Source organism: Solanum dulcamara, chromosome 1 (assembly GCF_947179165.1).
Source record: "Solanum dulcamara chromosome 1, daSolDulc1.2, whole genome shotgun sequence".
Lineage (NCBI taxonomy): Eukaryota > Viridiplantae > Streptophyta > Magnoliopsida > Solanales > Solanaceae > Solanum > Solanum dulcamara.
The window spans coordinates 87,737,112-87,764,262 of record NC_077237.1 but is presented as its reverse complement, the minus strand read 5'-3'; the positions used below and the strand labels follow the sequence as shown (position 1 = coordinate 87,764,262).

At 33.1% G+C, this 27,151-nt stretch overlaps 5 protein-coding genes across 7 annotated transcripts; 4 read left to right on the top strand and 1 right to left on the bottom strand.

Annotated features, from left to right (window-relative positions):
* The first annotated feature begins 300 nt into the window (after nt 1-300).
* Nucleotides 301-2,863, top strand: LOC129883417 (ubiquitin-40S ribosomal protein S27a-like). The gene is made up of 2 exons (XM_055958100.1): nt 301-397; nt 2,218-2,863. Exon 2 carries the CDS (start codon nt 2,240-2,242, stop codon nt 2,708-2,710), a length of 471 nt encoding a protein of 156 aa, XP_055814075.1. The 5' UTR covers nt 301-397; nt 2,218-2,239; the 3' UTR covers nt 2,711-2,863.
* A 1,756-nt stretch (nt 2,864-4,619) lies between these two features.
* LOC129890756 (pyruvate dehydrogenase (acetyl-transferring) kinase, mitochondrial-like) lies at nt 4,620-8,545 on the top strand. Its single transcript, XM_055966244.1, has 6 exons — nt 4,620-5,221; nt 6,695-6,950; nt 7,061-7,241; nt 7,409-7,556; nt 7,681-7,897; nt 8,280-8,545. Exons 1-6 carry the CDS (start codon nt 4,973-4,975, stop codon nt 8,336-8,338), a joined length of 1,110 nt encoding a protein of 369 aa, XP_055822219.1. The 5' UTR covers nt 4,620-4,972; the 3' UTR covers nt 8,339-8,545.
* A 663-nt stretch (nt 8,546-9,208) lies between these two features.
* LOC129890748 (pyruvate dehydrogenase (acetyl-transferring) kinase, mitochondrial-like) lies at nt 9,209-13,150 on the top strand. The gene is made up of 6 exons (XM_055966239.1): nt 9,209-9,950; nt 11,002-11,257; nt 11,368-11,548; nt 11,752-11,899; nt 12,055-12,271; nt 12,813-13,150. The coding sequence occupies exons 1-6, from the start codon at nt 9,702-9,704 to the stop codon at nt 12,869-12,871; spliced, it is 1,110 nt and encodes a 369-aa protein (XP_055822214.1). The 5' UTR covers nt 9,209-9,701; the 3' UTR covers nt 12,872-13,150.
* Nucleotides 13,151-13,563: 413 nt separating this feature from the next.
* LOC129883408 (probable GTP diphosphokinase CRSH, chloroplastic) lies at nt 13,564-17,889 on the top strand. Its single transcript, XM_055958089.1, has 4 exons — nt 13,564-14,133; nt 15,783-16,715; nt 16,864-17,148; nt 17,292-17,889. Exons 1-4 carry the CDS (start codon nt 13,705-13,707, stop codon nt 17,427-17,429), a joined length of 1,785 nt encoding a protein of 594 aa, XP_055814064.1. The 5' UTR covers nt 13,564-13,704; the 3' UTR covers nt 17,430-17,889.
* Nucleotides 17,890-18,225: 336 nt separating this feature from the next.
* On the bottom strand, nt 18,226-25,495 carry LOC129883393 (CBL-interacting serine/threonine-protein kinase 1). 3 transcript variants are annotated; one of them, XM_055958060.1, is made up of 13 exons: nt 25,047-25,494; nt 24,793-24,894; nt 23,730-23,792; nt 21,543-21,614; nt 21,350-21,457; nt 21,155-21,235; nt 20,743-20,922; nt 20,115-20,339; nt 19,486-19,593; nt 19,284-19,400; nt 18,988-19,050; nt 18,822-18,896; nt 18,226-18,614 (listed from the first exon to the last, which is right to left on the bottom strand). In XM_055958060.1, exons 1-13 carry the CDS (start codon nt 25,491-25,493, stop codon nt 18,459-18,461), a joined length of 1,797 nt encoding a protein of 598 aa, XP_055814035.1. In that variant the 5' UTR covers nt 25,494; the 3' UTR covers nt 18,226-18,458. The 3 variants fall into 3 exon arrangements, with proteins under 3 accessions (XP_055814035.1, XP_055814052.1, XP_055814043.1); XM_055958077.1 differs by lacking the exon at nt 20,743-20,922 and having other exon boundaries at nt 25,047-25,495; XM_055958068.1 differs by lacking the exon at nt 24,793-24,894 and having other exon boundaries at nt 25,047-25,488.
* Nucleotides 25,496-27,151: the final 1,656 nt, after the last annotated feature.

The window sequence follows — 27,151 nt, the reverse complement described above, 5'->3', positions numbered from 1 at the left end:
GGGATAATAGACTATCTCGCTCGCTTCTCTCCCAATTTCAGTATATCTGATAACAAAAATACATGTATTTAACTTGAAATATGACATAAAATTATTAATTAGTGCGGTAATATGTAATTATTTTAAGTTATAGAAAAAATTAATAAATATGGCAGAAATGTTTATGTACTTAGCTAGTTTTTCCTAATTTTCATGTCCAAACGCCTACGGTTCGATCCAATTTACCAAAAAGATTTTGATAACCCATTGAAACGGATGGGTCTTGGGTCCAAACCCAAATTAATATTTGCAGGCCCATATGAGGGCCCAAATTAGAACTATAAATTCTTCACAAACCCTCACCGCAATTTTTTCGTCCTTAAACTTTCTGTGTAGCGGCACTTATCTTCTTCTAATTGTAAGTTCCTATTTCTCTTAATTTGCTTTCTTTTTTTGAAATGATTTTTTGTATAGTAAAACACAAATATATTTAGTGACTTTTGATTATTGATGATGTTTTTGCTCATACTTTCTTGATTATATGTTGTTCTTTGTGATTCTAGTAATTTAATTTGATTATTGGTGATGTTTTTGCTCATATTTTCTTGATTATATGTTGTTCTTTGTGATTCTTGTAATTTAATGTGTTGTTTGTTTGATTTGGGTTCAAGTAGAATGGAATAGTTATAGTGATTTTTACATGTTAATTTGGGCTAGAATAGACTCTATATGTTTATAGAGGAGCATTGAAACAAATGCCTGGTTGATTGATTGATTAAAGATTTGTTCTTTGTTTGATTTGATCCGAGTTGAGCAAAATGGGTAGATAGTATCAAACTTGTGTGTATTTTTCACTTTCGATGCTTCACCCTTGTTGGATTCTTGAACATTACAGTACTTTTTTGGAGAATCTGATACACACGACACACCCATTACCATTTTTGAAGAGTCCAAGCAACATAGTGGAGTATTCATATGGCTGACCTTATTCTCTACATATCATTGTTTCTTGTGATTTTTACATGTTAAGATATGTTTCTCTGACATAGTTATTGAAGAAGTGGAATTTTCTTTATTGAAACATATGCCTAGTTGATGGATTGATGAAAAATTTGTTCTTTGTTTGATTTTACCCAAATAGAATGGGGTACAGAAGGTTTATGTAGTCATTGGTTTGGATCAGATAGAAACAAATAGTTTCAGAGTATTCATATGGCTGACCCCATTTTCAACATATTGTTTTCTTGTGATTTTTACATGTTAATATATGTTTCTCGGTTGATTTGGGGTAGGCTATAATAAACCGATGTAGTTATAGAGTATTCATATGGCTGACCCCATTTTCAACATATTGTTTTCTTGTGATTTTTACATGTTAATATATGTTTCTCGGTTGATTTGGGGTAGGCTATAATAAACCGATGTAGTTATAGAGTATTCATATGGCTGACCCCATTTTCAACATATTGTTTTCTTGTGATTTTTACATGTTAATATATGTTTCTCGGTTGATTTGGGGTAGGCTATAATAAACCGATGTAGTTATAGAGGAACTGCAATTTTCTTCGTTGAAACCGTTGCCTAGTCGATTGATTGATGAAAGATTTGTTCTTTTTTGATTTGACTCGAATAGAGCTAAATGGGTACAGAAGGTTTATGTAGTCATTTGTTTGGCTTATTCACATGGCTGACCCCAATTTCTACATATCATCGTTTCTTGTGATTTCTAAATGTTAAACAAATGTTCGTCTAATTTGGGCCCAAATAAGCCTAAATGCTTACAGAAATAGAAGCCTAGTTAATTGATTGATGGAATGTTCGTTTGTTTGATAAAACCCAAATAGAGCAAAATGGTACCATAAGGTTTATATGATTGAGTTCAGCTTTGTTTGTAATTGAGGTGTAGTCATTGATTGTGCTCGGATATAGCTGCATAGTTACATAGAATTCATAGCTGACTCCATTTCACAAATGATATTATGATTTCTTGTGATTCTTAGAAGTTATATATGTTCTTCGTTTAATCTGGTCCTGAATAGTCAATGGTGACAGCATAACTCCAACCTTTTTTGTTAGAATAGAGGTGTTGTTGATTGATGAGACATCTGTCCTTGTTTGATTTGGCCGGAGTAGAGTGAAATGAGTGCAAATGGATTTATACAGTTGACTTGTGCTTTCTTTGTAATTGTGGCGTAGTCATTAATTTATTGAATATATGGTCTTGGTTGAGTTTTGCAGCTGGTGCACCAAGTGGTGAAAAATGCAGATCTTTGTGAAGACCCTGACGGGCAAGACTATTACCTTAGAGGTAGAGTCGTCGGACACCATTGACAATGTTAAGGCTAAGATTCAGGACAAGGAAGGCATTCCACCAGACCAGCAGAGGTTGATTTTCGCAGGTAAGCAGCTCGAGGATGGACGAACACTAGCTGACTACAACATCCAGAAGGAGTCCACCCTCCACCTTGTCCTTCGTCTCCGTGGTGGTGCAAAGAAGCGTAAGAAGAAGACTTACACTAAGCCTAAGAAGATCAAGCACAAGAAGAAGAAGGTTAAGCTCGCTGTCCTCCAGTTTTACAAGGTTGATGATACTGGCAAGGTTCAGAGGCTCCGTAAGGAGTGCCCCAACGCTGAATGTGGTGCCGGGACTTTCATGGCTAACCATTTTGATAGGCACTATTGTGGTAAATGTGGGCTTACCTATGTTTACCAGAAGGCTGGTGGTGATTAGATGAGTGTTAATTTGCTTATTGCTTTTAGATTTTGCCCACATTTGTGTCCCTATACTCTCCTTTATTGTCTTGTTTGTGACAAGATGTAATGAATTTGAATTATGGGATTATCTTTACAGCTTATAAGAAGCCAAGGATTTTGTCAGCTATAATATTTTTGCCCCTTTGTTTTTTTGCAATTGTTTTTGTGCTTCTGTGATGCTGGTAATAGACACCATACAATATTTCCTAATTCAGAGGTATTTGGAAGAAAATGTAAAGGGTGCATGAAGCTTTTGCTATGCATGGAGTTTGAATAAGGATCGGACTACAACAATTTATTGTATATAACTTTATTCTGCATTTTTCTAAGAAATTATTTTCACAATTTGAATCTGTGATTGCTTTTTTATTCAAATGGTGGTATAAAAAGTTCATCCTTTTATTGAAAGAGTGGTATTCCCTTTCCTAGGAATATTTTATAACTTTAACCACAAAAACATGCAATTTCTCCAACCACGTTGTTGCAGTTACAACCATCAAAATCCCACGTTATGAAGAGAAAAAAAAGTCAGTATAATCATTTGATATTCGAAATTATCAATCAGCTTCACACTACATAAAATTCGTTAAAGTTAAAACCATCAAAATCCCACGTTATGAAGAGAAATAAAAGTCAATATAATCATCTGATATTCGAAATTATCAATCAGCTTCATGCTACATAAAATTCGTTAAAGGCCAATCACTCTATCAGTACAGATAAATCTAGCATGTAACATATGGGGTTACATAATTTATTAAAAATAAATATTGAATATTTACATAATCAAGTTATTATGTATATTAACTTGCGGTTTAAAATCTAAATTTGTCACTGACCTTCCACCATCAAGAGATTTCTCCATTCTGAAAATTTAAACTGAAAAAATACGGTAAGATCAAAAAAAACTTATATTCCACCTTTTATCCAAAAAAATCATATCCCACCACACCCTTGATAATGATGTTTACATCTCACTTTCAATTCCACAAATGATAGTCTTAGTTAAATAACTAATGTGCCAAATTGTTTGACATATATAATTTAAGTAGACAAAAAGTTTTAAGAAATAAAGAAAAACTTATGACATATAAGCTAAATATGAGTTCATAGTTCATACAATTAAACTCTTATACAAAAAGGATTATTGCTTTCCGTTAAACTAGCTATATATTGCGTATTATCAACTATTTCCACATAAGGTGGTAAGATGATCTGCATCTAGAAGGTTTACGATAAGTTATGTTAAAAGCACGATGAAAATTAAAATTTACTAACAATAATAATTTAGCATAACAAATAAATGTATTCTTTAATTTGGCTTTAACTTATAGTTATATGCTTTAACTTTAGATGTGCACAAGTAAACACTTGCGTTTTACGTGTCAATTCATGTCCTATGTATATTATGCCACGTAGAATGCTAGTTAGGAAGGGAAATACTCATATATTAAAGTCTACATTAGTTAATATCATATGTGTTTGATAACTTTTTTGTTGTCTTGCATAAATTCAACACAAATATGACGTTTAATTATTAATAATTTACAAACACACATAATTAAAATATGAAACTATGAACCAATTCATCAATTATATAATACTCATGTCAATAACTAGATCGAAGTGTTGCATTGCTAGTACCAATATAATTCTTAACATCAATCAAACGACCATCAATTTTTATGATTCTCTAAATGAATTATAATCGAGTTTTTAAACGACACAAATAATTAGAATAAAAAATAAGGTATTTAATTTTGAACTTAACACATATTTTTATGTTAATGATAATTTTATACTAAAAATATAATAAAACGGATATATCTGTACTAAAAATATAATGAAAAATGTATACTTAAATGGAAACTCTAGAAAAGTATATTTAAATTATTTGACATTTTCTCTCATTCTATTGCTTTGCATTAAGTATAGCACAAGAGAGAAACAAAGTTCCCATTAAAGCAAAAATGCCACTACCTATGCTTTGTAACTATCGCAACCGTCTTCTTCCGTTGTTATTCCTATATTCACATGCCATAAGAACTTCTTTTTATCATATGGGTCGATTAAATTCTCCATTAATATCAACATTTCTTGAAAAATTACAACCCCCTTTTGAATTCTTGAAGTAGATTTGAACCCCATTATTGGATTTTTGAATTGTGTTGCGTTATTGGGCGAAAGATTCGAGTTTGTTGAGTAAATCCCTTTCTGGGCTTTTTCTTGAGGTTCTTTAATGGCGGGGAAGAAGGTGAGCGATACCCTTGTTAAGGAATTGACGGAAGAGGTGAAGAAATGGGGGTACATGAAGCAAACTGGTGTTAGTTTAAGGCAGATGATGAATTTTGGGGGTCACTTTTCTTCGAAAAATTTGTTGATTTCTGCTCAATTTCTTCATAAGGAGTTGCCTATTCGGATTGCTCGTAGAGTTATTGAGCTTGAAGATCTTCCTTATGGGTTGTCTAAAAAGCTTGGTGTTTTAAAGGTACAACATTTCCCCCTCTCTCTTACTTGTCTTGGTTTTGCTCGAAAAGATCCCGGGACAAGTGGAATTACGCTCATATGTTGTTGGTTTGCTCGAAAAGGTCCCCAGACTCCACTTCTAAAATTACATTGTGTATGTTGTTGTTTTGCTCGAAAAGTACGAAAAATGAATTGATCAATGAAGAATCAGTCTCAAATTAGTTGTATGTGGTTTATATAGATCATCTATATGTCCTTGGAAGATTCATTGTAGTTTAAGAAAAAGAAATAAATGTGTTGTTTACGCCAACTTGTGCGCAACTTGATTAATTAATCGGGTGAAAAATAAGTGACACGTGGAGCGTGTCACGAGATATATTACTCTTGGACTACTTAGGGTAAGGCCAATGCACCAGCCAATCAATGTGGTGGCGAACACATTGTGCTCTAAGCTAAGTTGTTTATTTTAGTAGATGGAGGAGATATAGAAAGTCTGTCGTTCTTGGTTCATAAGATGTACTTCCTCTGTTTTAATTTGTTTGTTTGGTTTTGACTTGGTACGGAGTTAAAGAAAGTAAAGAAAGATTTTTGAATCTTGTGGTCTTAAATTAAATATATGTGGAATATACCAAAATGTTCTTTAACCTTGTGGTCTTAAATTTTTCATATGGAAAGTTGACATTAAAGATTTGCCAAAAAAAGGAAAGTAAAGCAAACCAATTGAAATGGACGGAGTGTATGCTAACTCTTACCTGCAAATGCACCGGGTAGCTCTGCCCACCAAAGCATAGATTAGACGGGAGAAATCGCCTTCTAGTCTCTATTATTTGGATTTGAACCTTGATCCCTTTATTGGCCGTTAGGTCACACCCTCGAGTCAATGTTGCTAGATTGAGTTTTTTGATAAACCTATTACAGCCCTTTCTTTTGGTTGGATTTGGAATTGGAATTGGAATTGGTTATGCTTTGGGAAGCTCATGTAGAGGTGAAAAGCTAGGAAAATGGTGGATTCAATTAAGTTAATTAAAGTATGTAGGGTCAGAAGCTATTTATATTTTTTTATTGTTTTTAGTTTATTTTATGTTTCTGATCGACTTGATCTGGATAAAGTATGTGGTTAAAGGACTGTTCTTTAATATTTTATTTGATTATCAAATTGGGCTTACTATTCTTTTTCTTAGTACTTTTTAGTAGTTTTGACCATGAGAGGAACCATACTGTGTTATTCTAGTCATTTCCTGCTACTAACACTTTTAACTTTTTTATTCTTGCTTCTGTTTAAAGGATTTATCATAGTTAGTGTAATGGAATAAATACTTATGTTGGCCATCAACCCACTGTAACCCCTTTATCCTGGTTACAATCGAGTATGCTTTCCCACACATGTCGACGCAATTCTGTCACCTTTGTGTTCGATAATTAGACTAAATTGGTCATATGCATTCATATTGTACATTCCAAGTATTTAATATTGTGCTGCTTTTCTCTCTTTTAGGTCCGAGATTGGTATTTGGATTCTTTCCGTGACCTTCGATCCTATCCAGAAATAAAAGATAAAAATGATGAGTTGGAATTTACACAAATAGTTAAGATGATTAAGGTCAGGCATAATAATGTCGTTCCTATGATGGCTTTGGGAATCCAACAACTCAAGAAAGAGTGCCCTCAATTTGATTATGAGGATTGGACAGCAATACACCGATTTCTTGATCGATTTTACTTGTCTAGAATTGGGATCCGCATGCTTATCGGTTAGCTCCATACTTTTCCTGGCTTTATTCTTCTAGCATCAATCTTTATCTTGTATAAGTTGTTTCATTTAACAAATGTGGCTGCACTGCTAAAGTTTTGTTAAATGCAGGGCAGCACGTGGCCTTACATGATCCTAATCCACTTCCCAATTGTGTGGGATATATACATACAAAAATGTCTCCCTTGGAGGTTGCACGCGCTGCCAGTGAGGATGCCCGGGCAATTTGCTTACGTCAATATGGCAGCGCACCTGAAGTTAACATTTACGGAGATCCTGATTTTACGTTCCCGTATGTTTTTGTCTTAAATCATGGGCATCATTCGTTATACAAAAAATCTCTTTTTGTTTACTGTCCACCTCTTTCTTTACTGTCTTGTACATTTCTCTTATTCTGCTGAGATTCCAAGAAAGCTATTGATATCTACATACCGTTTTATGTTTTTATCTTTCGTGCAGTTATGTTCCATCGCATCTGCATATGATGGTCTTTGAGTTGGTGAAGAACTCTGTCCGTGCTGTAGAAGAGCGATTTATGGATTCCGACAATGTTGCCCCTCCTATTCGTATAATAGTTGCTGATGGTTTAGAGGATGTCACCATTAAGGCATGACCTCTTTTCATTCTTATTTTTTTCCACAAAAAGTTCCTTATCATTGTAGACTTGTTCCTCTTTAATGTCTAGCTATTTTCTTTGGCATTACTTAGTAAGCATGCCTGTGTTGATGTAGATTAGTGATGAAGGAGGTGGAATACCAAGAAGTGGCCTTCCCAAAATTTTTACTTATCTCTATAGTACAGCTGAGAATCCGCTGGACGAGGACTTTACAACAACTGATGCAGCTACTGCATGCACCATGGCTGGTTATGGATATGGAATTCCAATAAGTCGTTTATATGCTCGCTACTTTGGAGGGGATTTGCAGATTATCTCGATGGAAGGCTATGGTATGTTATTTATATATCTTAACCTTGTTTCCACCAGTGCTATTTGGGATTGAAGCCTAGATGATAATTATTATTCGATATTATAGCATAGTTGTTACAACAGGCCATAACAGTTAAGACATCTGCATGATTGTATTGTAAATATGTAACTTAGCCTGAATTTTAATGAAGGGGAAGAGCACTTAAAACAGATGCTTCATAAGCTTCTGCTGGTAATTTAGCAACGGCGTAGCCACGGAGAGTGAAGGGTGGTGGTCATTTAGTTTTGCATGGTAACCGCTCTATTGGAGTATTACAAGAAAGTAGAAACTATACTGTGTATGTTCTATACATATTTATTAAACTTTGAACACCCTTAACGCAATCTATAACCTCTTTACAGGTACAGATGCTTACCTTCATATATCGCGGTTGGGAGATTCTCAGGAGCCATTACCTTGATGTATGACATGGGGAGTTCAATCTTGTTTAGAAAATTTGATTCTAACTACAAGGGGAGGACTTTGAATAATCATTTTAGGAAAACATAAATGATGTAATTAGCAAAGCCTCTTTGTTCGATTAGGCTTAATACATAAAAACAAATGCCAGTTAAAACTTGGCTCACTTGCAATTTAGCAAGTTATGATTGTAAATGATGTTGTAAGACATATGTTTGTTCCTACATTCCCCTCCCCCCCTCCCCCCCCCCCCCCCACTTAATCATAGTATAATAGTTCATATATTTTCATCTTATTGGATCACTTAATCATGAAAATTTGATATTGTTTCAATATAATCAGTTTATACTGGAAATTCATCATAAGTCCTACCTAACTCATGAGAAAATGTTTTTTGTATATGATATGTACATTGAAAAGTTGAGGGGTGTATTTAAGTTTAATTCTCGAGGGGTGTTTTTAAGCTTATCAATAGTTTAGGGACGAAGCCAATAATCCACGCCAAGTTGAGGGTGTTTTAATACGTCTTTTTTTTTGATTATATATATATATATATATATGCCACATCAGTTAAAAAAATCCACATATAGCGCGTGAATGACACATTTTTGTGTATGAAATGAGAGGGATGTATTTAAGCTTAGTTCGTTAAGTTGAGGGTGTTTTTAAGCCTATTAATAGTTTAAGGACGAAATCAATAATCCATGCCAAGTTCGGAAGTGTTTTTGATACTTCTCTTTAATATAATGTGTCAATAATTTGAAAAACAAATTTACAATTTTATCATTAAAAAATTTAAACATAAAATGTAAAATATCAAGAGTTTTTCATACAAATTAATTGTTTGATTATCTAAACTTTGATCTTCTATAGGAGTTCCATTTCTAAAGTCCCACCAAAATAGCTACATAAATGACAATTTTCATTATTTATTTGACTATCTAAACTTTGATCGGAGAGTTATTCCGATGCTGACTTAAACACAAAAAAGAAACCCCACCAAGATCTCACCTTGTCCATTCTATTGCTTTGCATTAAGTAGTTGCACAAGAGAGATAAACAAGAAGAAGTTTCCATTGAAGCAAAAATGCTACTACCTATCGCAACCGTTTTCTTCCATTGTTATTCACATGCTATAAGTACTTCTTTTTCACATATGGGTCGATTAAATTCTCCATTTCGTGAAAAATTACTACAAAAAACACTTTTTTCTAGACACCCTTTTGAATTCTTGAAGTAGATTTGAACAGTACCTCTGTTAAATCATCAACCCCATTCTTTGATTTTGAACTGTGTTGTGTTATTGGGTGAAAGATTCGAGGTTATTGAGTAAATCCCTTTCTCGTTTTTTTTGAGGTTCTTTAATGGCGGGGAAGAAGGTGAGCGATACCCTTGTTAAGGAATTGACGGAAGAGGTGAAGAAATGGGGGTACATGAAGCAAACTGGTGTTAGTTTAAGGCAGATGATGAATTTTGGGAGTCACTTTTCTTCGAAAAATTTGTTGATTTCTGCTCAATTTCTTCATAAGGAGTTGCCTATTCGGATTGCTCGTAGAGCTCTTGAGCTTGAAGATCTTCCTTATGGGTTGTCTTCAAAGCTTGGTGTTGTAAAGGTATCCCATTGTACTCTTTCTCTTCATTACTTGTCTTGGTTTGCTCGAAAAAGCCCCCCGACCCCATTTGTGGAATTACATTTGTTGCTGTTCTTGTTGGTTTGCTCGAAAAGTGCGAAAAATGAACTGATTAATGAAGAATCACTTGTAAATTAGTGCTATGTGGTTTATATAGATCGTCTATGTTCTTAGAAGATTCATTGTAGCTTATAGAAAGTAGAAATAAGGGTGTTGTTTAGGCCAGCTTGTGGGCATCTTGATTATTCCTTCGGGTGAAAATGAAATGACTGGACAAATCGCCTTTTAGTCTCTGTTGTTGGGATTTGAACCTTAATCTTCAATGGTTTTCACCCACGTTATTGACCATTAGATTACACCATGACTTAGTGTTGCTAGATTGAGTTATGCTTTGTGAAACTCATGTAGAAGTAAAAAGCTTGGAAAATGATGGATTCAATTAAGTTAATGCAAAGTATGTTGTATATTTTGTTTTATTGTTTTGAGTTTATTTTATGTTTCTTATCATCTTGATGCAGCATAAAGTATGTGGTTAAAGGATAATTCTTTAATATTTTATTTGTTTATCAAATTGGGCTTACTATTCTTTTTCTTAGTACTTTTTTGTTGTTTTGACCATTAGAGGAACTTTTTAATTCTTGCTTCTGTTAATGGTGTGATTCTGCTGTTTTTTTCTATATATATATATCCTTTTGGCATAAAACAATGTCTGCTAGCTTATTTCTCTCCCCTGGTGTTTGATCAATCGATATGCATCCCAAAGTTGGGTTAGCTCTACGAATCGTATGTAACCATTCCACATTTCCAACAAATTTGATATTTAAAGGATTTATCATAGTTAGTGTAATGGAAAAAAATACTTATGTTGTCTGTCAACTGCAACCCCTTTATCCTGGTTACAACCGAGTTTGCTTTCCCACACATGTCCATGCAATTCTGTCACCTTGGTGTTTGATAATTAGACTAAATTGGCCATATCCCTTCATATTGTACATTACAAGTATTTAATGTTGTGCTGCTTTCTCTCTTTTAGGTCCGTGAGTTGTATTTAGATTCTTTTCATGAACTTCGATCCTATCCAGAAATAAAGGATAAAAATGGTGAGTTGAAATTTACACAAATGGTTAAGATGATTAAGGTCAAACACAATAATGTCGTTCCTATGATGGCTTTGGGAGTCAAACAACTCAAGAAAGAGCGGCCTCAATTCGATCATGAGGATTTGCGAGGAATACACCAATTTCTTGATCGATTTTACATGTCTAGGATTGGGATCCGCATGCTTATCGGTTAGCTCCATACTTTTCGTGGCTTAAATTCTTCTAGCGTCGATCTTTATCTTGTATACGTTGTTCAATTAACAAATGTGGTTTCACTGCTAAATTTTTGTTTAACGCAGGACAACACGTGGCCTTACATGATCCTAATCCACTCCCCAATCGTGTGGGCTATATACATACAAAAATGTCTCCCCTGGAGGTTGCACGCGATGCCAGTGAGGATGCCCGGGGAATTTGCTTACGTGAATATGGCAGCGCACCTGAAGTTAAAATTTACGGAGATCCTGATTTTACATTCCCGTATGTTTTTGTCTTAAATCACAGGCATCACTCGTTATACAAAAAATCTCTTTTCGTTTACTTGTCCACCTCTTTCTTTACTGTTTTGTACATTTCTCTTATTCTGCTGAGGTTCCAACGCATCGCATGCTAGAAGATGATATAGAATGCAGATGTTCTGTTAGGTCCTGTTTCTTTGCTTTATGTTTTTATCTTTCGTGCAGTTATGTTCCAACGCATCTACATATGATGGTCTTTGAGTTGGTAAAGAACTCTGTCCGTGCTGTACAAGAGCGATTTATGGATTCCGACAATGTTGCCCCTCCTATTCGTATAATAGTTGCTGGTGGTTTAGAGGATGTCACCATTAAGGCAAGACCTCTTTCATTCTTATTTTTTCCGGCAAAAAGTTCCTAATCATTGTCTAGTTAGGGACTTGTTCTTCTTTATTGTGTATTTAATTGGATTTGGAAATGTCTAGCTACTTTCTTTGGCATTACTTAGTAAGCATGCCTGTGTTGATATAGATTTGTGATGAAGGAGGTGGAATACCAAGAAGTGGCCTTCCCAAACTTTTTACTTATCTCTACAGTACAACTAAGAATCCGCTGGACGAGGACTTTACAACAACTGATGTGACTGTTCCATGCACGATGGCTGGTTATGGACATGGAATTCCATTAACTCGTTTGTATGCTCGCTACTTTGGAGGGGATTTGCAGATTATCTCGATGGAAGGCTATGGTATGTTATTTAAATCTCTCGACCTTGTTTTCACCAGTACCATTTTGATTGGTAGATAAACAAAGTTAACACCTTTTCTGATCTTATAGCCGACCCCTACTATTTGCGATTGAAGCCTAGATGATAGTTATTATTCGATATTATAGCATAGTTGTTATGACAGGCCATAAACAGTAATAACCATCTGCATGATTGTATTGTAAATATGTAACTTAGCCTGAATTGTTGAAGAAAGAGCACTTAAAAAAATGCTTCATAAGCTTCTGATGGTTATAAAAAACTTATTTGTAGCTTGCTAGATTTTCATTCGTTGAAACCGTGAAAGGATGTATAAGCTTCAGGTTCCATAAACAGTGGTGTAGCCACGTATAGTGAAGGATGATGGTCATTTAGTTTTGCATGGTAACCGCTCTATTAGAGTATTATCAATAGGGAATACTGTATATAAGAAACTATACTGTATATATAGGTTAAAAGTTACTCTTTATACATCTTTATTAAACTTTGAATAACCTTAACGAAATTTTTGACGTCTTTATAGGTACAGATGCTTACCTTCATTTATCGCGATTGGGAGATAAAGAGGAGCCCTTGCCTTGATGTATGACATTGGTAGCTCAATCTGATTCTAACTACTTGGTACTTACAAGGGGAGAACTTTGAATACTCATTGTAGGAAAAAGTAAATGATGCAATTAGCAAAGCCTCTTTGTTCTATTAGGCTTGATACATACATAAAAACAAATGCTCACTTGCAATTTGGCAAGTTATGATAGTTGTAAGGGAGTTCATATCAATTGATGTATGACATATGTTTGTACCTACAATTTCCCCCCACTTAATCATAGTAAAATGATGTATGAGATATGCTTCTACCTACATTTTTCTCAATCATAGTATATTGATGTATGAAAAATTGATATGGTTTCAAATATAAACAATCATACGAATGTATATCTTACTACTTTTTTGTGCGGTAAAAAGGAAAAACTAATTTATTTTTATTCGATACAAATAACTTAATAAATAATATCTTATATTTATTATTTTTAATGAACGTGAAATAAACAAAATGAATGGAAGAGAGTAGCAAATAACTTTTGTAACTTGATGCATTAATTTTGCACTTTCATCTTTTAGAAGAAGTCTTGGATTCGAGTCTAAATATGAAATTATTTTTGTAAAAAAAATGCTAATAATGATTTTTTTCAAATTCAAATTTAGTCGAATATCGAAATATCAATCATTGGTAAGCACATATTCAAAACGTGGCGTTGCACTATCCATACAACAATAAAACATAAGTCTACTTTCTTCCTTCTTCCTCCACATCCTTCAATTCTTGAATTCTCTGTAATAATTCAAGAAAACTTCATCCATGGAGATTCTTCTTCCTTCCTCAAAATCATCATAAACCATTTCTCTTAACCAATATGGAGCTCCATTTAAACGATTACACTCTCCATTTAAACGATTGCACTCTCCATTTTTCCCCAAATACTAAAAAATCCCCACACTTACCTTTACCCAAATCCTCAAATTACCTTATCCGTCGTCGCCGGAGTCGGAGTCGGAGTTGGAGTTGGAGTAGCCTGACCAAGATCTCCTCCGCCGTGAGGGTTTCAGCAGTGGTGGCGGCGCCGGAACAACCCGGCGGGAAAATGGTGGTGGAGTTAGTGGGTGCTTTCAATGAGCTAACTGAGAGAATGGATAATAGTGTTCTTTCTACTAGCTCTTCTCGATTGCTTTTCAAAGCTCTTAAATTATGTATTCCGATTCTTCAGTCACTTCCACTTGCCCCCGACGGCCGATCTCCGATATCGAAAGCTTTGTCTGTTGCTGTAATTTTAGCTGATTTACAGGTAAAAAAGTTATTCGCATTCGATATTTATAGTGAACTCTAAGCTTAGTAGGTAAAGTTCAGTTCTTTAAGTTCAATTATTTGAAAATGTGATAAAAATATTTTGAAACTTTATTGTAAAATTTATTCGTAGTAGATGTTTATAGTGTTGATTTTCACTTAGCTTTGTAACAGTAAAGTTAGAAAACTATTTATATGTAACATTATAGGTTTATACTAACTAAACTTTACTTACTAAGCTTATTTTGATGATACAATGGATAAAGTTCAGTTCTTTGCTAGCGTTTGGCCATAAATTTTGAAAATTTATCTTTCAAATATCTGTTTGGTCATGAAATTTGAAATTTGATCTTCAAATATTCTCAAGTTCCCGAAAAGTAGCTCAGACAAAAACTTTGATTTTTTTCCGAGTAAAATGAATGTCTAAACAGAACTTACAATTCCAAAAATCACAACTTCAAAAACTTAAATTTTCAAGTTTCAACTTCTATGGGCAAATGGGAGCTTTTATGTCAGAAAATAGTTTTGTGACTTTACTATTATAGAGGGTAAAGTTCAGTTATTTTTATATGACAAAAATAGTTTTGAAACTTTATTGTACAACGGGCAAAGTTCAGTAGATCAAGATTAGTTATCAAACAATTAAGTAAAAGCTATTTTATGGGGGGATATTAAACTAATAGAATATGAACAAGAGATGAAGTAGGAGGAACTAGAGTAAAGTAGAAGGAAATTACCCCCAAAGGCCAAAGCTTATAACTTTACTTATTGTGTTGCACAAATAATTATTTTTTTTATGATTAACAATATATGTAGGGAAAAAACTTATATATATTTGTATATTTGCCTAGGATTAGCTAATTTAGTGCAACAAGTCGATGTAAATAGTCAACGGTAATTTTATTGGGAGTAGTAAACGAATAAAATAATTTATGTTCTTGTTAACGATCTAACATTTGTTTTGATGAGTTATGATGATAAAAATTATGAAAAAAGAATTACACATGTCGAGCATTTGTGGACTTGGTGTTTATGTAACATTCTCTCCATTTTGGGACGTTCTAAAATGTTTAACACCTTTCTATTTATCCACAACATTCATGACTTTCAAGAATTGAATTTCATTTTACTATTCACACTTCAACTTTGATGTGATATTGTTGTTATGTTGTTCTATCGTCAATAATATATTACTACATAAGTCAAATTAACATTGCAAAATGATGTGCTTGGTCAAACGCCTTCACAGAAAATAAAACTGAGGGAATACATTTTTTCCATAAAGTAAATTACATTCCTGGTTACAGGGCGACAGGCGTAGTTGATCGATTGATTCTTTGTTAGTGTAGCCAGAATTCTGGTAATGTCCATTGGAGATGTTCCAACCTTTTATTATATTTTTTGTGGTTAAAAAAATGCAGTTTTTACTTTTTGGAGTGATGATCTGGTCCAATAATAGTGTGGGAGCATATGCTTATAATCAAACTTGGTTTTCTCGTCAATTTTCTTCAGATGCACCAACTGCTGATTCAGAATCCAAAACATGACTTTGTAACCCCTTATTGGAAGCTTGCTATTGCGCCCTCTGTGTATGTGCACGTGCATGCTCAATTTAAGTGAAAGCTAAAAGGTATTTGCCATATGTTACAGATGGATGCTGAAGTTATATCCACTGGGCTACTAAGAGAAGTTCTAGAGGCAGGTGCTATATCAATATATGATGTGAGGGATCGGATTGGTACCAGTACTGCTCATTTATTGCATGAAAGCTTGCGTGTGAAGCATATGGCCTTAAAGGTAGAAGTATTGGATGATGATAGTGCAACTGCATTGAGGAAATTTTGTCTGACCTACTATGATGTTAGGGCATTAGTATTAGACCTTTCTATCAAACTCGATATGATGAGGCACCTTGATTATTTACCTAGGTACCGGCAGCAGATGATAGCACTTGAGGTTATGAAACTACATGCTCCTCTAGCTCATGCCATCGGAACTAACCTATTATCTCTTGAACTGGAGGATCTGTCTTTTCGGTACTTGTTTCCTTACTCATATCTTTATCTTGATGCATGGTTGAGAAGTCACGAGTCTGGAAATAAGCCTCTGATTGACATCTGCAAGGAGCAACTGCTTCAGTCCCTTAAATCTGATCCACTATTAAATGAAATGGTGAGTAAGATATCTGTTGAGGGTCGTTATAAAAGTCGTTATAGCACCATGAAGAAACTTTTGGGAGATGGTCGCAAGCTTGAAGAGGTGAATGACATCTTAGGTCTAAGAGTTGTATTGACTCCTATATCAGGAGTAGATGAGTCAGAAATCGGGGAAAAGGCTTGCTACAGGGCACGCAAAGTTGTCCAATCTTTGTGGGAAGAGATACCAAGTAGGTCAAAAGACTATATCTTAAGGCCCAAGGCTAATGGATATAAGAGTTTGCACATGGCTGTTGATACCAGTGAAAATGGACGGACCAGACCGCTAATGGAAATTCAAATACGAACAGAAGAAATGGATTTACTAGCATCTGGAGGGACAGCATCTCATGCATTGTACAAGGGCGGTGTCACCGATCCTGAAGAGGTAAACATCATATTGGATCCCATTTCTTAATGCCAGTATATTTTAAACATAAAGAATCTATAATTGTGTCATCAAAACTGGATTCATGAATAACTGTTTTTGTTACATATTGCAATAACCATAACATTTGTCGTCAAATCATACACAGGCAAGGCACCTGAAGGCAATCATGATGGCTGCAGCAGAGCTTGCAGCATTGCGTCTTAGAGATTTTCCTTCAGCGAATCCCAAAGCTCTGGAAACTGACAAGAGAGGCAGGGTGTTCCGTCTTCTTGACAAGAATGGAGATGGTAAAATAAGCATTGACGAACTTATGGAAGTGATGGAAGAGCTCGGTGCCCCAGGAGATGATGCACGGGAGATGATGCAACTTCTTGATTCTAACAGTGATGGTTTTTTGAGCTCAGATGAATTTGATATATTTCAGGACCAGGTACATAAACTAATATAAATTATTTGAACTTTCAAATTGCTTTGAACATTTTTTTGCTGTTGGATGACATATAAACAATTTCCTACGTAAAATTATTCTCTTAACACGTTCAACTTTTGACAATAATATTAATATTGTTTCAGGTTGAATTCATCCGGAATTTAGAAGATAGAGATGATCATTACCAAACACTGTTAAATGATAAGCTGCAAATGGCAAACGACACCGGTTTGATTCAATTGTACAGTAAAGAGCAAGGCGGTAGTCTGGTAACAAATTAGTACATACTGTTAAATTTGTGTTCTTTATGTATGTATTTATTGAGCAGGTCATGCGCTATACTGGGGCTTTTTGAAGCCTCAAAACAGATTTTTCCAGGAAAGATATTGAATTCCTCTGTATAATAGTTATTTGTGCACGGTCTCCATCAAATATAATGTATCTGTATGTTGTAATATGCGTCGTTGCTGTACAACTCTTGTACATAGTATTTTATCCATTTGAGTGAATAAATATACTTATAGTGTATCATTTGGATTGGAAAATTTGTCTCTGGTGTATGGCTCATTCTCCCGGATAGTATTTGGATCTCGAAACAATATTTCTACGTTGCTTATTTTATTTTCAGTGAACATTGCTTTCGACAACCTGCTGAGACAAATTGTCATGTATATGTACTCATAGATTGTCTAAATTTAGAAGAACAAGGAAAAACCCGTCCTGTAGGGCTTTGGTCTATCAGTAATAGCACGTGATGTGTGGGTTAGACACACGTTACAAGTTCTAACCCTGTTGTTGCAGACAACAAAAATAGTATTTAAGTAGATAAGGGTAGAGGGGTGAGCCCATTGTTCAAGTTTTGAACCGTGTGCCACTGGCCCTTAGGAATTTCTTAGGACTCTATTTCCCTTGAATATAATGAGGTTTCAAATTACTTTTGTTACTGCTGCTCAGGAACAAAGAGAAAAAACCCAAACACATGATCTGATTTGATAGGTTGCTCATAGAAAGAGAAGTTTCCGACCACATAACAATTGACACTAGTGTGTAGCAAAGAATGGGTAAAGACATGATGTCTCGACTAAGTGAACTGTTTTTGCCCTTTATTGATAGTTTCATTTCATAACATGTCGCGGGGTGTGCCCTTTTTAACAAAGCTATGTGAATGTACAAAATAACAGCTGCTTCAGAGTTAGCAGAGGGGGAAAACGAAAGAAACTTATATTTAACGCAGACTTTTCTTATTCAACAGCTGTTATATGTCTATTACAAATGACCTATATTTATAGTTGCATCTCATTTACTGTCTTCTACTCTGTTACTCTCAGTTGTTGAAGTAATTCTTGCTTCTCAGACGATAAAGAATGGGCTGAATCACTGGTATGATTTCCATCTTTCACCATTAGGTTGGACAGGAGTTCTTCACTTTGCTGGACTCCCAATTCATCTGATAATCTATTACACAACTGTGAAATGAAAAATATGTTGATTAATGTGCGAGGTTCGAGGACCAGAGACATATCCAGGGTCTAGAGTCAGTGGATTCAGAATGATTATGATCGTATGTACATATAGTTCGAGCTAAAACCAATGAGTTTAGTTGAATCCACTAAACCCATTCTGGATCCGCCTCTGGTTATTACTAATGTTGACAAGGGTGTAGATATATGTACCTGTCTATATACTGCAGAATCCCCGGAAAATTTTTGTAACTCTACAACATACAAGGATGTACTAATCTCGAAAACCTGAAAATTTGGTTCAAGTGTTAGATTTTTACTGCTTTATTGTATTATTCATGAAAACAAGCGGAGTTAAGTATCTCAAATGTTTACTTGCCTCTGCTACTATTGAAAGACTGGCTTGAGTTTTTTGACCTTTGTACTCTAGCAATACTTTTAACTACAATGCAAACACATAAATAAGGTTTTTTACTGGTGATAACAACGACGACAATGACAACATAACCAGTATAGTTCCACAAGTGGAGTGTGAGGAGGGTAGAGTGTATGCAGACCTTACCCCTACCATGACAGGTAGAGAGGTTGTTTCGGATAGACCCTCGGCTCAAGGAAAGCAAAAACACAACATTTATGAAGACATAAGAGACAACATATGAACATATATGTACTAACCTTTCCAGGTTTTTTCTGGACTTGAAATCCCATTTGAACTGCTAAATTCTCAATCCTATCTAGCAATTCTTTTGGAGAGAGATTAGATGTGAACCTGATCTTCCTCTCAGAAACATCCTAGATAAGTTCCAAGTAATTAAGTCTAGGTATTTTTATCGATCGATCCTCGTATGATTCGAGGAAATTAAGGTTAAGAGCTTACCTCATTTTCAAAAAATCCAGAAAGATCAAGGCATGAGGACATTCCTATGAGTTGAAATGCATTATTGATAAGAGAAGGTGATTCTGGATCTCTTTCTATGTCAAGTGGCTGTCCCAAGGATATAAAGAAGATCAATTAGTCAAAAATTACGACACCGTTGAAGATATAATTAAGTAAATAAAAATGTATCAACTCCAACATGTTATCATAGCAAACTGAAGTCCTTGGTTCAAGTCTCTCGGTCAGCCACATCAAAAAGAATTTTAACATGCTCGGCCATCAAAAAGTGTCTGATCAACACGTGACGGAGGCGTGAGATGATCTTCTTAAACTCTTAAACGAGATGATCACACAGTTCAACAGACGCGAGCATAATTAAAGACATTGCTAAAGATATAACAAAGTAAATGAAATGTATCCTCTTAACATGTTATCATAGTAGGCATAAATCCTAGGAATTTTAATATGCTCGGCCATCAAAAAGTGTCTGATCTGCATGTGATATAGGCACATTGAAGATATAACACTTTACCAAACAGTTTAATCTTTTAGATGAAATGATCGCACCGTTCTACAAACACGAGATAATGCAAGGCATGGACAAACTATTTAAAGGTCAGAGTTCATACTGCATCATGTACTGTCATCACTTCATCATCTGAGGATGCATCATCACCTTCCAAATCTTCCTCTTCATCAGGATTTACAGGAGTATAGTTTTGTTTAAACCATTCATCCTCTTTAATCTCTGCCATTGTTATTCTAGTTTGTGGATTTGGATCAAGAATCCTCTTTATAAGATTCTTTGCTCCTGATGATAACCACTTTGGTATTGGAGCATCCCCTTTAAAAATCTGTTTCACATCCCTAAAAACAATATTAAAAATTTTGCTACCAAAGACGACTTCATAGTAAACGCACAGCAACATGTACAGTAGCATCCCAATAGCTTTGTGTATTCAACAGAACTTAGCTATCGTTTGGCCATAGATTTTTGATCAGATTTTGAAAACCTGACTTCAAAAAAAATTCAAGTTCCAGATCAGGTTTTGGGACTTCCACTTGAAGACTTCAGAAACTCAAATATTCAAGTTCAAAATCTATGGCCTAACAGGAGCTTAGTGTTTTAGGGTGGATTCCTCTATATATGTGTGAAAAACAAATATAGATAGAGTTAAACACATATATCAGAATCCATAACGTCTAAATTTTGGATCTGCCACTGCACGCGTGCACACACAAGAAAAAAAATTTAACCTTTTGATAAAGCACTGCAAGGTTTCTATCATCAAAGGGTAAGAATCCAGTGAGGATGACATATAAGATGACACCACAGGACCAAGTATCTGATGTTGCACCATCATAGCCTCTGTTAGAAAGAATTTCAGGAGCAACATAGTTGGGACTACCACATGTTGTATGCAACAAGCCATCATCCTATAGATGAACAAGAAGAGCTAACTTAGCTTGACAACAAAAAAACATGCTTGTACAAGACGATTTGTGAATGTACAAGGGTATGAATGATATCAAAGTATAACAGAGGATAAAATTAAGACATTTCGTATAGTCCCTTTTAATATAGAGTTGATTACATCCACTCTGAACCCATTGACTCTAAATGCTAGATTCGCCTCGACTAATAGCAGTCACAAGTTAAGCACCATACCCTAAGATGTTGAGGCAATGCACTTAGTCCAAAATCTGTTATTTTTATATTTCTCCCTCCATCAATGAGAACATTCTCTAGCTGCATTTTGTGAAAACAAGTCTTAATATATACCATAGGTTTGTGAGAATTTTCCAATGAAGAAACTTCAAATTTTAAAAAGAAATACTTGCACTTTTTTGTACTACATTTTACCTTGAGGTCTCTATGGAAGACACCTTTGTCATGGCAATAACTAACACCATCAATTAATTGTTGAAATAGTTTTCTGCCTTGTGTTTCTGAAAGTTTCCCTTTAGAAGCCTATTCATAAGGATTAATGGAGATAGTTAATTTAATGCAAAAAAAAAAAACACAAGTTAATGGCAAATTAAGAAAATCTACTTACAATTCTATCAAATAATTCACCACCATTTACATATTCCAACACCATGTAAATCTTAGTTTTGCTCGCTAATACCTGTAAAAAAATATTTAGACAATCAGATCACTTAAAACTACCGTAAATTTGAGTTTTGTAACACTATTTTTACATTGTCATTTGACTTCAAAAAATAATCTATTATATTTTTATGTGTAAAATTTGAAATTCTACGCTAACTATTTTCCAATAAGAAAGTGACCAGACAATGCTCTTATTACCAACAACAAAAAAAAAAGAGACTAGACAATGCTATTATTACAAAAAATAAAATAAATTATACAAATCTCATAATGTTAAAAGCTAATACATCATATTCCTACTCTTTTTCAAATTATAAAAAATTCTTAAATTTGGTGAAATCCGGATACATTCCAAAACATTCTGATACATCACGTAAAGTGATATATCCGATCAATACATCGTGTAAAGTGATGTATCCGATCGATACATCTCGTAAAGTGATGTATCCGATGTTTCGATACATCATGTAAAGTGATGTACCATTTATTCGATAAATACATTATGTAAAGTGATGTATCTGAAAATAGTAGAGAGTAGAAATTTTTATAATTTTTTTAAATAGTAGAAAATTTTAAAAAATATGATAAAATAAGTAATGTATTTTAATTTCACCAATAAAAAATGCAGTCAATATCAAAATTAAATATGATGCCCCAAGTTGTTGGACCTTTTATAATTGTGTGGCTAAATTTGTGCCAAATGGGCCATTCTTCCAGATATGAGAGTGAGACCTAATTACCCTTTTTTTAATGAAAACATTTCTTGCCATAACTACAAATAATCAATGAAGCCTTTTATGGAGGAAGAGGGTTTACATAAAGTCAAAATATGGATGGAGATGGCTAAAGTGTCCTCACCCATATTTTCTTCTTTCTCTAACCAATAAAAAATAGTGTGTTCGAGCTCACTCACATACATTTTAATTAATTTGATTGATATTCTTTTCGTTTAATATCGTTTGATACTTTTAAAATTTATGATTTAAAATAAATTAAAGAAATTTATTTGCTATAAATTATTTTATTAATGTAAAATAGATATTTTAAAATCAAATTATTACTAAATATAAAAATGTGTTGTTCTTTTCTAAATTGACTAAAAAGAAAAATGTATCACATAAATTAAAACAGACGGAATACTGTATAACAAATCAATAAAGAATGCGGTGGAATAAATAAGATCCTGTAATTTTTAACTAAAGATCTATTCAAACTTTAAGTTGTAAATGAAATTATTATTTTTCTATTATATAGCTGCCCGTCAAAATAATATTCATCCGTAATATTCAAAGCAACTCATTGATGTAAAGACGAAATCGTCTTACATTTTTCAAAATAAAAATCATCTTATATTCAAATCCAACCATCTATTTTTTAAAGGAAAAAAAAAACTAATCCAAACACTAAAATATTTTATTTATTTATTTAAAAAAAGGATTTTACAATGCACAAGTGTACAAACGAAATCTTTTTTAGGATAAGATCAATTTAAACATGCATTACAAGCCATAATATTATTATTTTAAGCTAAGAAGATTCTTTCCTAATTAACTTTGAGGTTAAATAATAATATTTTTATTGGTGTAAATAATTTTTTTACATTATTAGATAAACTTTATCTATTATAACAGTTAACATATTTTATTTTTAAAGTTTTAAGTTTTATATTTTTTTAAAACATTATCTGCAAATATTATTTAAACGATCCGATAGTATTAAAAAATATTTACATTCATGCTGTATAAAATAAATAAAGAAAAGAATCTTTTAAACGTGCAATGTCTTGAACAAGTTGTTCTTTGCTTGAAGCAAAACATGAATATTTAGCATTTTGGTAATATTTAAATAGAGAATAAAAAAAAAATTCTTTCTTAAAATAAATAAAAGAAAAAAAGAAATAAACACGTAGAGAGAGAAGACTCGTTCAAATTAAATGATAAGGAGATAAAATAGAATCAGTAAAAATTTATCCATATTGGATGTTTATAATATTTGAACATATAATTATTATTTAATTTTAGTTAATTATATATATTTTTTTACTTTATTAAACTGCTTAGCTGTAATAAATTTAATTTATTCGATATAAATATATGATATGAATAAATATTTATCATTAAAATAAATGTACCTCATATAATCTAACCACATTTGGATGCTTGAGAACTTTCAATGTTCGAATCTCTCTCTTTATCTGCAAAAATAATCATAAAAGATTAAAAAGATATTAAATCAAAGAGACAAATGGCTAAATCCTTTTAAATTGTGACAGTAAAATCGTTCTGCCATTTATCATTTTTATAGAGAATTTAAAATCATTTTTTTTCCTTAAGGGTTACTTTTCATCAAGCACCACAAAAATAGGATCTTGTGCTATATTATGATAATCTTACATTGTTTTATTATTAACTGATCACATTTCGTGCATCGAAAGAGGAAAAAGTTGTCTACCCATCTCAGCTAACCAGTAGACTATACATGGTGGATTCAATCAAATCTTATATCTATGTGCGCAAAAATTAGCATAAGTAGAGTTGAGGGTACATCTCGTATCATTCTCAGTTCAAAACGTTAAAAATTTATATAAGAAGATTTTTTTAAAAAAACTAAACTAGAATGTCCGCACTATAATTTTTTGAACGAAGAAGATTCAATCGAGGCCTCTTAGTTCTACGTAACTCCGCCCTAATCAATATCCGACACGTCTAACTCCTCAATTCGCAGAGATAAAAATGAAGCGAAGAGAGAGGGAAGAAAATTGTTATATCAAAATTATTATTCAATAATTCATATATAACCAAACAAATCCAATTTAGCCTTTTTCACACAATACATTTAACGAAAGGAATTTAGTTGAACTCTTAGCTTTATCTTAACTTCATCTCAATCAAAATCCACAACAATTAAATTCCAAAATCATCAAATACATAGTATCAACGTTAAAGTTTTCATTAATAAAGTTCAAAATACGAAAAAAAAATAAACACATAAAAAAACTAAAAAAAATCAATATTTATAAAAATAATAATTTTGATCATATATATTATATAAACATAATAATTTTTCATCGAAAATGATTTGAACAAATCCTCAACCTTACCAGACTCCGCTCATGCAAACAGGTACACACACAAAAACAAAAGGAAAATGAAGGACAGAGTCACAGAGAGTTGAATGATTTAATTGATGCGTACTCGTGTGATCAATTGATGGACGGGGGAAATTGCGTGAATGATGACCCCCTCGATTCTATGTAGCTCCGACCCAATAAAACCCAAAACCACTAAATTCTGAATCTGGAGAGAGAGAAAAAAAACAGAGCAAAAAAGGAGAGGAAAAGATGAATGATTCAACTGAATTCCTGGCATCTATATAGGTCCGCCCCAATTAGAATCTACACCGTCTAAATTTAACCCAAAAAAACAGTGAGAGAAGAACGATAACATACCTGATCGGTGATTCGAAGATCGTGGATCCGATGTTTTTCCAAAATCTTAATAGCAAAAGTTTGGGCTGAATCTGTATGTTTTGCGTATTTCACTTTCCCAAAATTACCTTCTCCTAGAGTTCTTCCTAGCTCGTATTTCCCTATTCGCATTCCCTTTTTCCCTCTTTCTCTTCCTATTATTGCTTCTTCTTCCTGCTGCTGTTGTTGGTGCTGAATCAGTACCATTTCCCACTGAATTCGAAAAATTGAAAGCAAAAAAAATTGGGATTTGTATAAAACCCCTTTTTGATTTTCTGGGTTTTGTGTGTAATTGAAGAAATGGATATGAAGAAAGAAGAAAGATGCACGATTTGTGTGCTTTTGAAGTTTGAAGTTTTCTTTCGATGGCTCATGAATTTTGTCAATGGCGTGCGTAGAGCTTTTATAGTAATTTAATTGGGCCACCATTATTGTTAAGTGGACCGATCTTTAATTTTTGTATTAGATAATTAAATCAATGTTTAATGAGACATAAGTTCTTTCAGAACGCGTTGTAGTTTAATTAATGGAATGATTTTTAATTTTTGACATTAACAATTAAATTTGTATATATTGATGCATAAATTATTTAAAAACGCGAGATATAACTCGTAATATAGTATGATTCAAAAATATAAATTCATGCCTTGAGAAAATGTTATTTGCCTTGACGGACTAAAGCAAAATGACCCGTGACTTTCTTTAAAAAATTTCTCATTAAAAATTAAAGAGTACTTAATGTCATAATCTAAGTTCATAATATATATATATATTGTATTATTTGTCTTTTGGATTTACATCAAGCCCAAAATTGCATGTACGTAGTAAATTTGAAATGTGTTTTATAAATATTTTAATTTTTTTATTTTAGTATGAAATTTGTTTAAATTATTATGTGTCTTATCTTTAAAAATTTATTAATCAATCCTATTTAATTCGCCCTTGGTTTGAAATGTCACACTTGTCATTCTATCACCACTTTTATTGATACTAAAACTCATGTTACAATTTCATTTCTAATATTGACCTAGTGATAAGAATATTAAAAATTTAATGGAGAATCAAGCTATCAATTTCGATCTTATACGCACTAAGTTATTAATTTCTACTCTTATCTTATTTGGACCACACCTTTATCCCCATGAATGCAACCTAATGTTATGGCTAAAGAGTTAAAACTCTTATGAATTTCATCAAAGATGAATGTATAATTTAAATTTTTGAGAATTTAATTTTATAATTTTTAATATTAAATTTGTTATATATAAATTTAAACTTACAATTTATTGTATTTTTAAAAAAAGTATACATAAGTTATATTATAGATCGTAATATATTTGATGCCACAATAATAAATGTGTTTTTTAATTTTCACTTAACACGTTTTCTGGCTATGCTAGTTTTATTGAATGACTTTTTGGTGTCCTAATTTGGTTCCATGGTAATTTCTCCACACTTACATGTAAACGTTACAAGTAAATCACATCATAAAAAAATTAATATATATATTAAAAAGTTAGATAAATCAAGCTACAAGTTTTGATCTATACAAAACACGTTGCTTTATTCCTACCCTCTATTTCTCCTTTGGATCATGTATTTATCCATATGGATGCTAATACTATATCTAAAAGTATTAAACTCTATGTATTTATAAGCGAATTTATAATTTATAATTTAATTCCATAAATTATTTAGTATTGTATTTCAAATATTTAGACTTAATTACTATTTATTACAATTTAAAGAAAATTTATACATAAATTTATTATGCACTGTAATTGCTAGATTAAAATATATTTTATATCACAATAATATATATATGTCTCTAATTTCCGCTTAACACGTTTTTTGGCTACGCTAGCTTAATGAGATGACTTTTTGATACACTACTATTTTGTTTCAAGGTAACTTCTCCACTCTTATAAGTAAACGTTAAAGTTGTTGCCATATGACTAGGAGGTCACGGGTTCAACCCTTGAAAACAGCCTCTACCAGAAATGCAAGGTAAGGCTGCGTACAATAGACCCTTGTGGTCGGGCCCGTCTCCGGATCCTGCGCATAGCGAAAGCTTTAGTGCACCGGAC

What these genes read in the sequence shown, in the direction of transcription:
- LOC129883408 (XM_055958089.1), top strand. Translation starts at nt 13,705, where the DNA reads ATGGAGCTCCATTTAAACGATTACACTCTCCATTTAAACGATTGCACT. An exon ending in GTGTCACCGATCCTGAAGAG is followed by an intron (nt 16,716 to 16,863) that starts GTAAACATCATA and finishes AATCATACACAG; the next exon opens with GCAAGGCACCTGAAGGCAAT. An exon ending in TTGATATATTTCAGGACCAG is followed by an intron (nt 17,149 to 17,291) that starts GTACATAAACTA and finishes ATATTGTTTCAG; the next exon opens with GTTGAATTCATCCGGAATTT.
- LOC129883393 (XM_055958060.1), bottom strand. Translation starts at nt 25,493, where the DNA reads ATGGTGGCCCAATTAAATTACTATAAAAGCTCTACGCACGCCATTGAC. An exon ending in ATCTTCGAATCACCGATCAG is followed by an intron (nt 24,895 to 25,046) that starts GTATGTTATCGT and finishes CTCTCTCTCCAG; the next exon opens with ATTCAGAATTTAGTGGTTTT. An exon ending in TCTTCCATAGAGACCTCAAG is followed by an intron (nt 21,236 to 21,349) that starts GTAAAATGTAGT and finishes CACAAAATGCAG; the next exon opens with CTAGAGAATGTTCTCATTGA.
- LOC129890756 (XM_055966244.1), top strand. Translation starts at nt 4,973, where the DNA reads ATGGCGGGGAAGAAGGTGAGCGATACCCTTGTTAAGGAATTGACGGAA. An exon ending in TGGGATCCGCATGCTTATCG is followed by an intron (nt 6,951 to 7,060) that starts GTTAGCTCCATA and finishes TGTTAAATGCAG; the next exon opens with GGCAGCACGTGGCCTTACAT. An exon ending in GATCCTGATTTTACGTTCCC is followed by an intron (nt 7,242 to 7,408) that starts GTATGTTTTTGT and finishes TCTTTCGTGCAG; the next exon opens with TTATGTTCCATCGCATCTGC.
- LOC129890748 (XM_055966239.1), top strand. Translation starts at nt 9,702, where the DNA reads ATGGCGGGGAAGAAGGTGAGCGATACCCTTGTTAAGGAATTGACGGAA. An exon ending in CAAAGCTTGGTGTTGTAAAG is followed by an intron (nt 9,951 to 11,001) that starts GTATCCCATTGT and finishes TCTCTCTTTTAG; the next exon opens with GTCCGTGAGTTGTATTTAGA. An exon ending in TAGAGGATGTCACCATTAAG is followed by an intron (nt 11,900 to 12,054) that starts GCAAGACCTCTT and finishes GTGTTGATATAG; the next exon opens with ATTTGTGATGAAGGAGGTGG.
- LOC129883417 (XM_055958100.1), top strand. Translation starts at nt 2,240, where the DNA reads ATGCAGATCTTTGTGAAGACCCTGACGGGCAAGACTATTACCTTAGAG.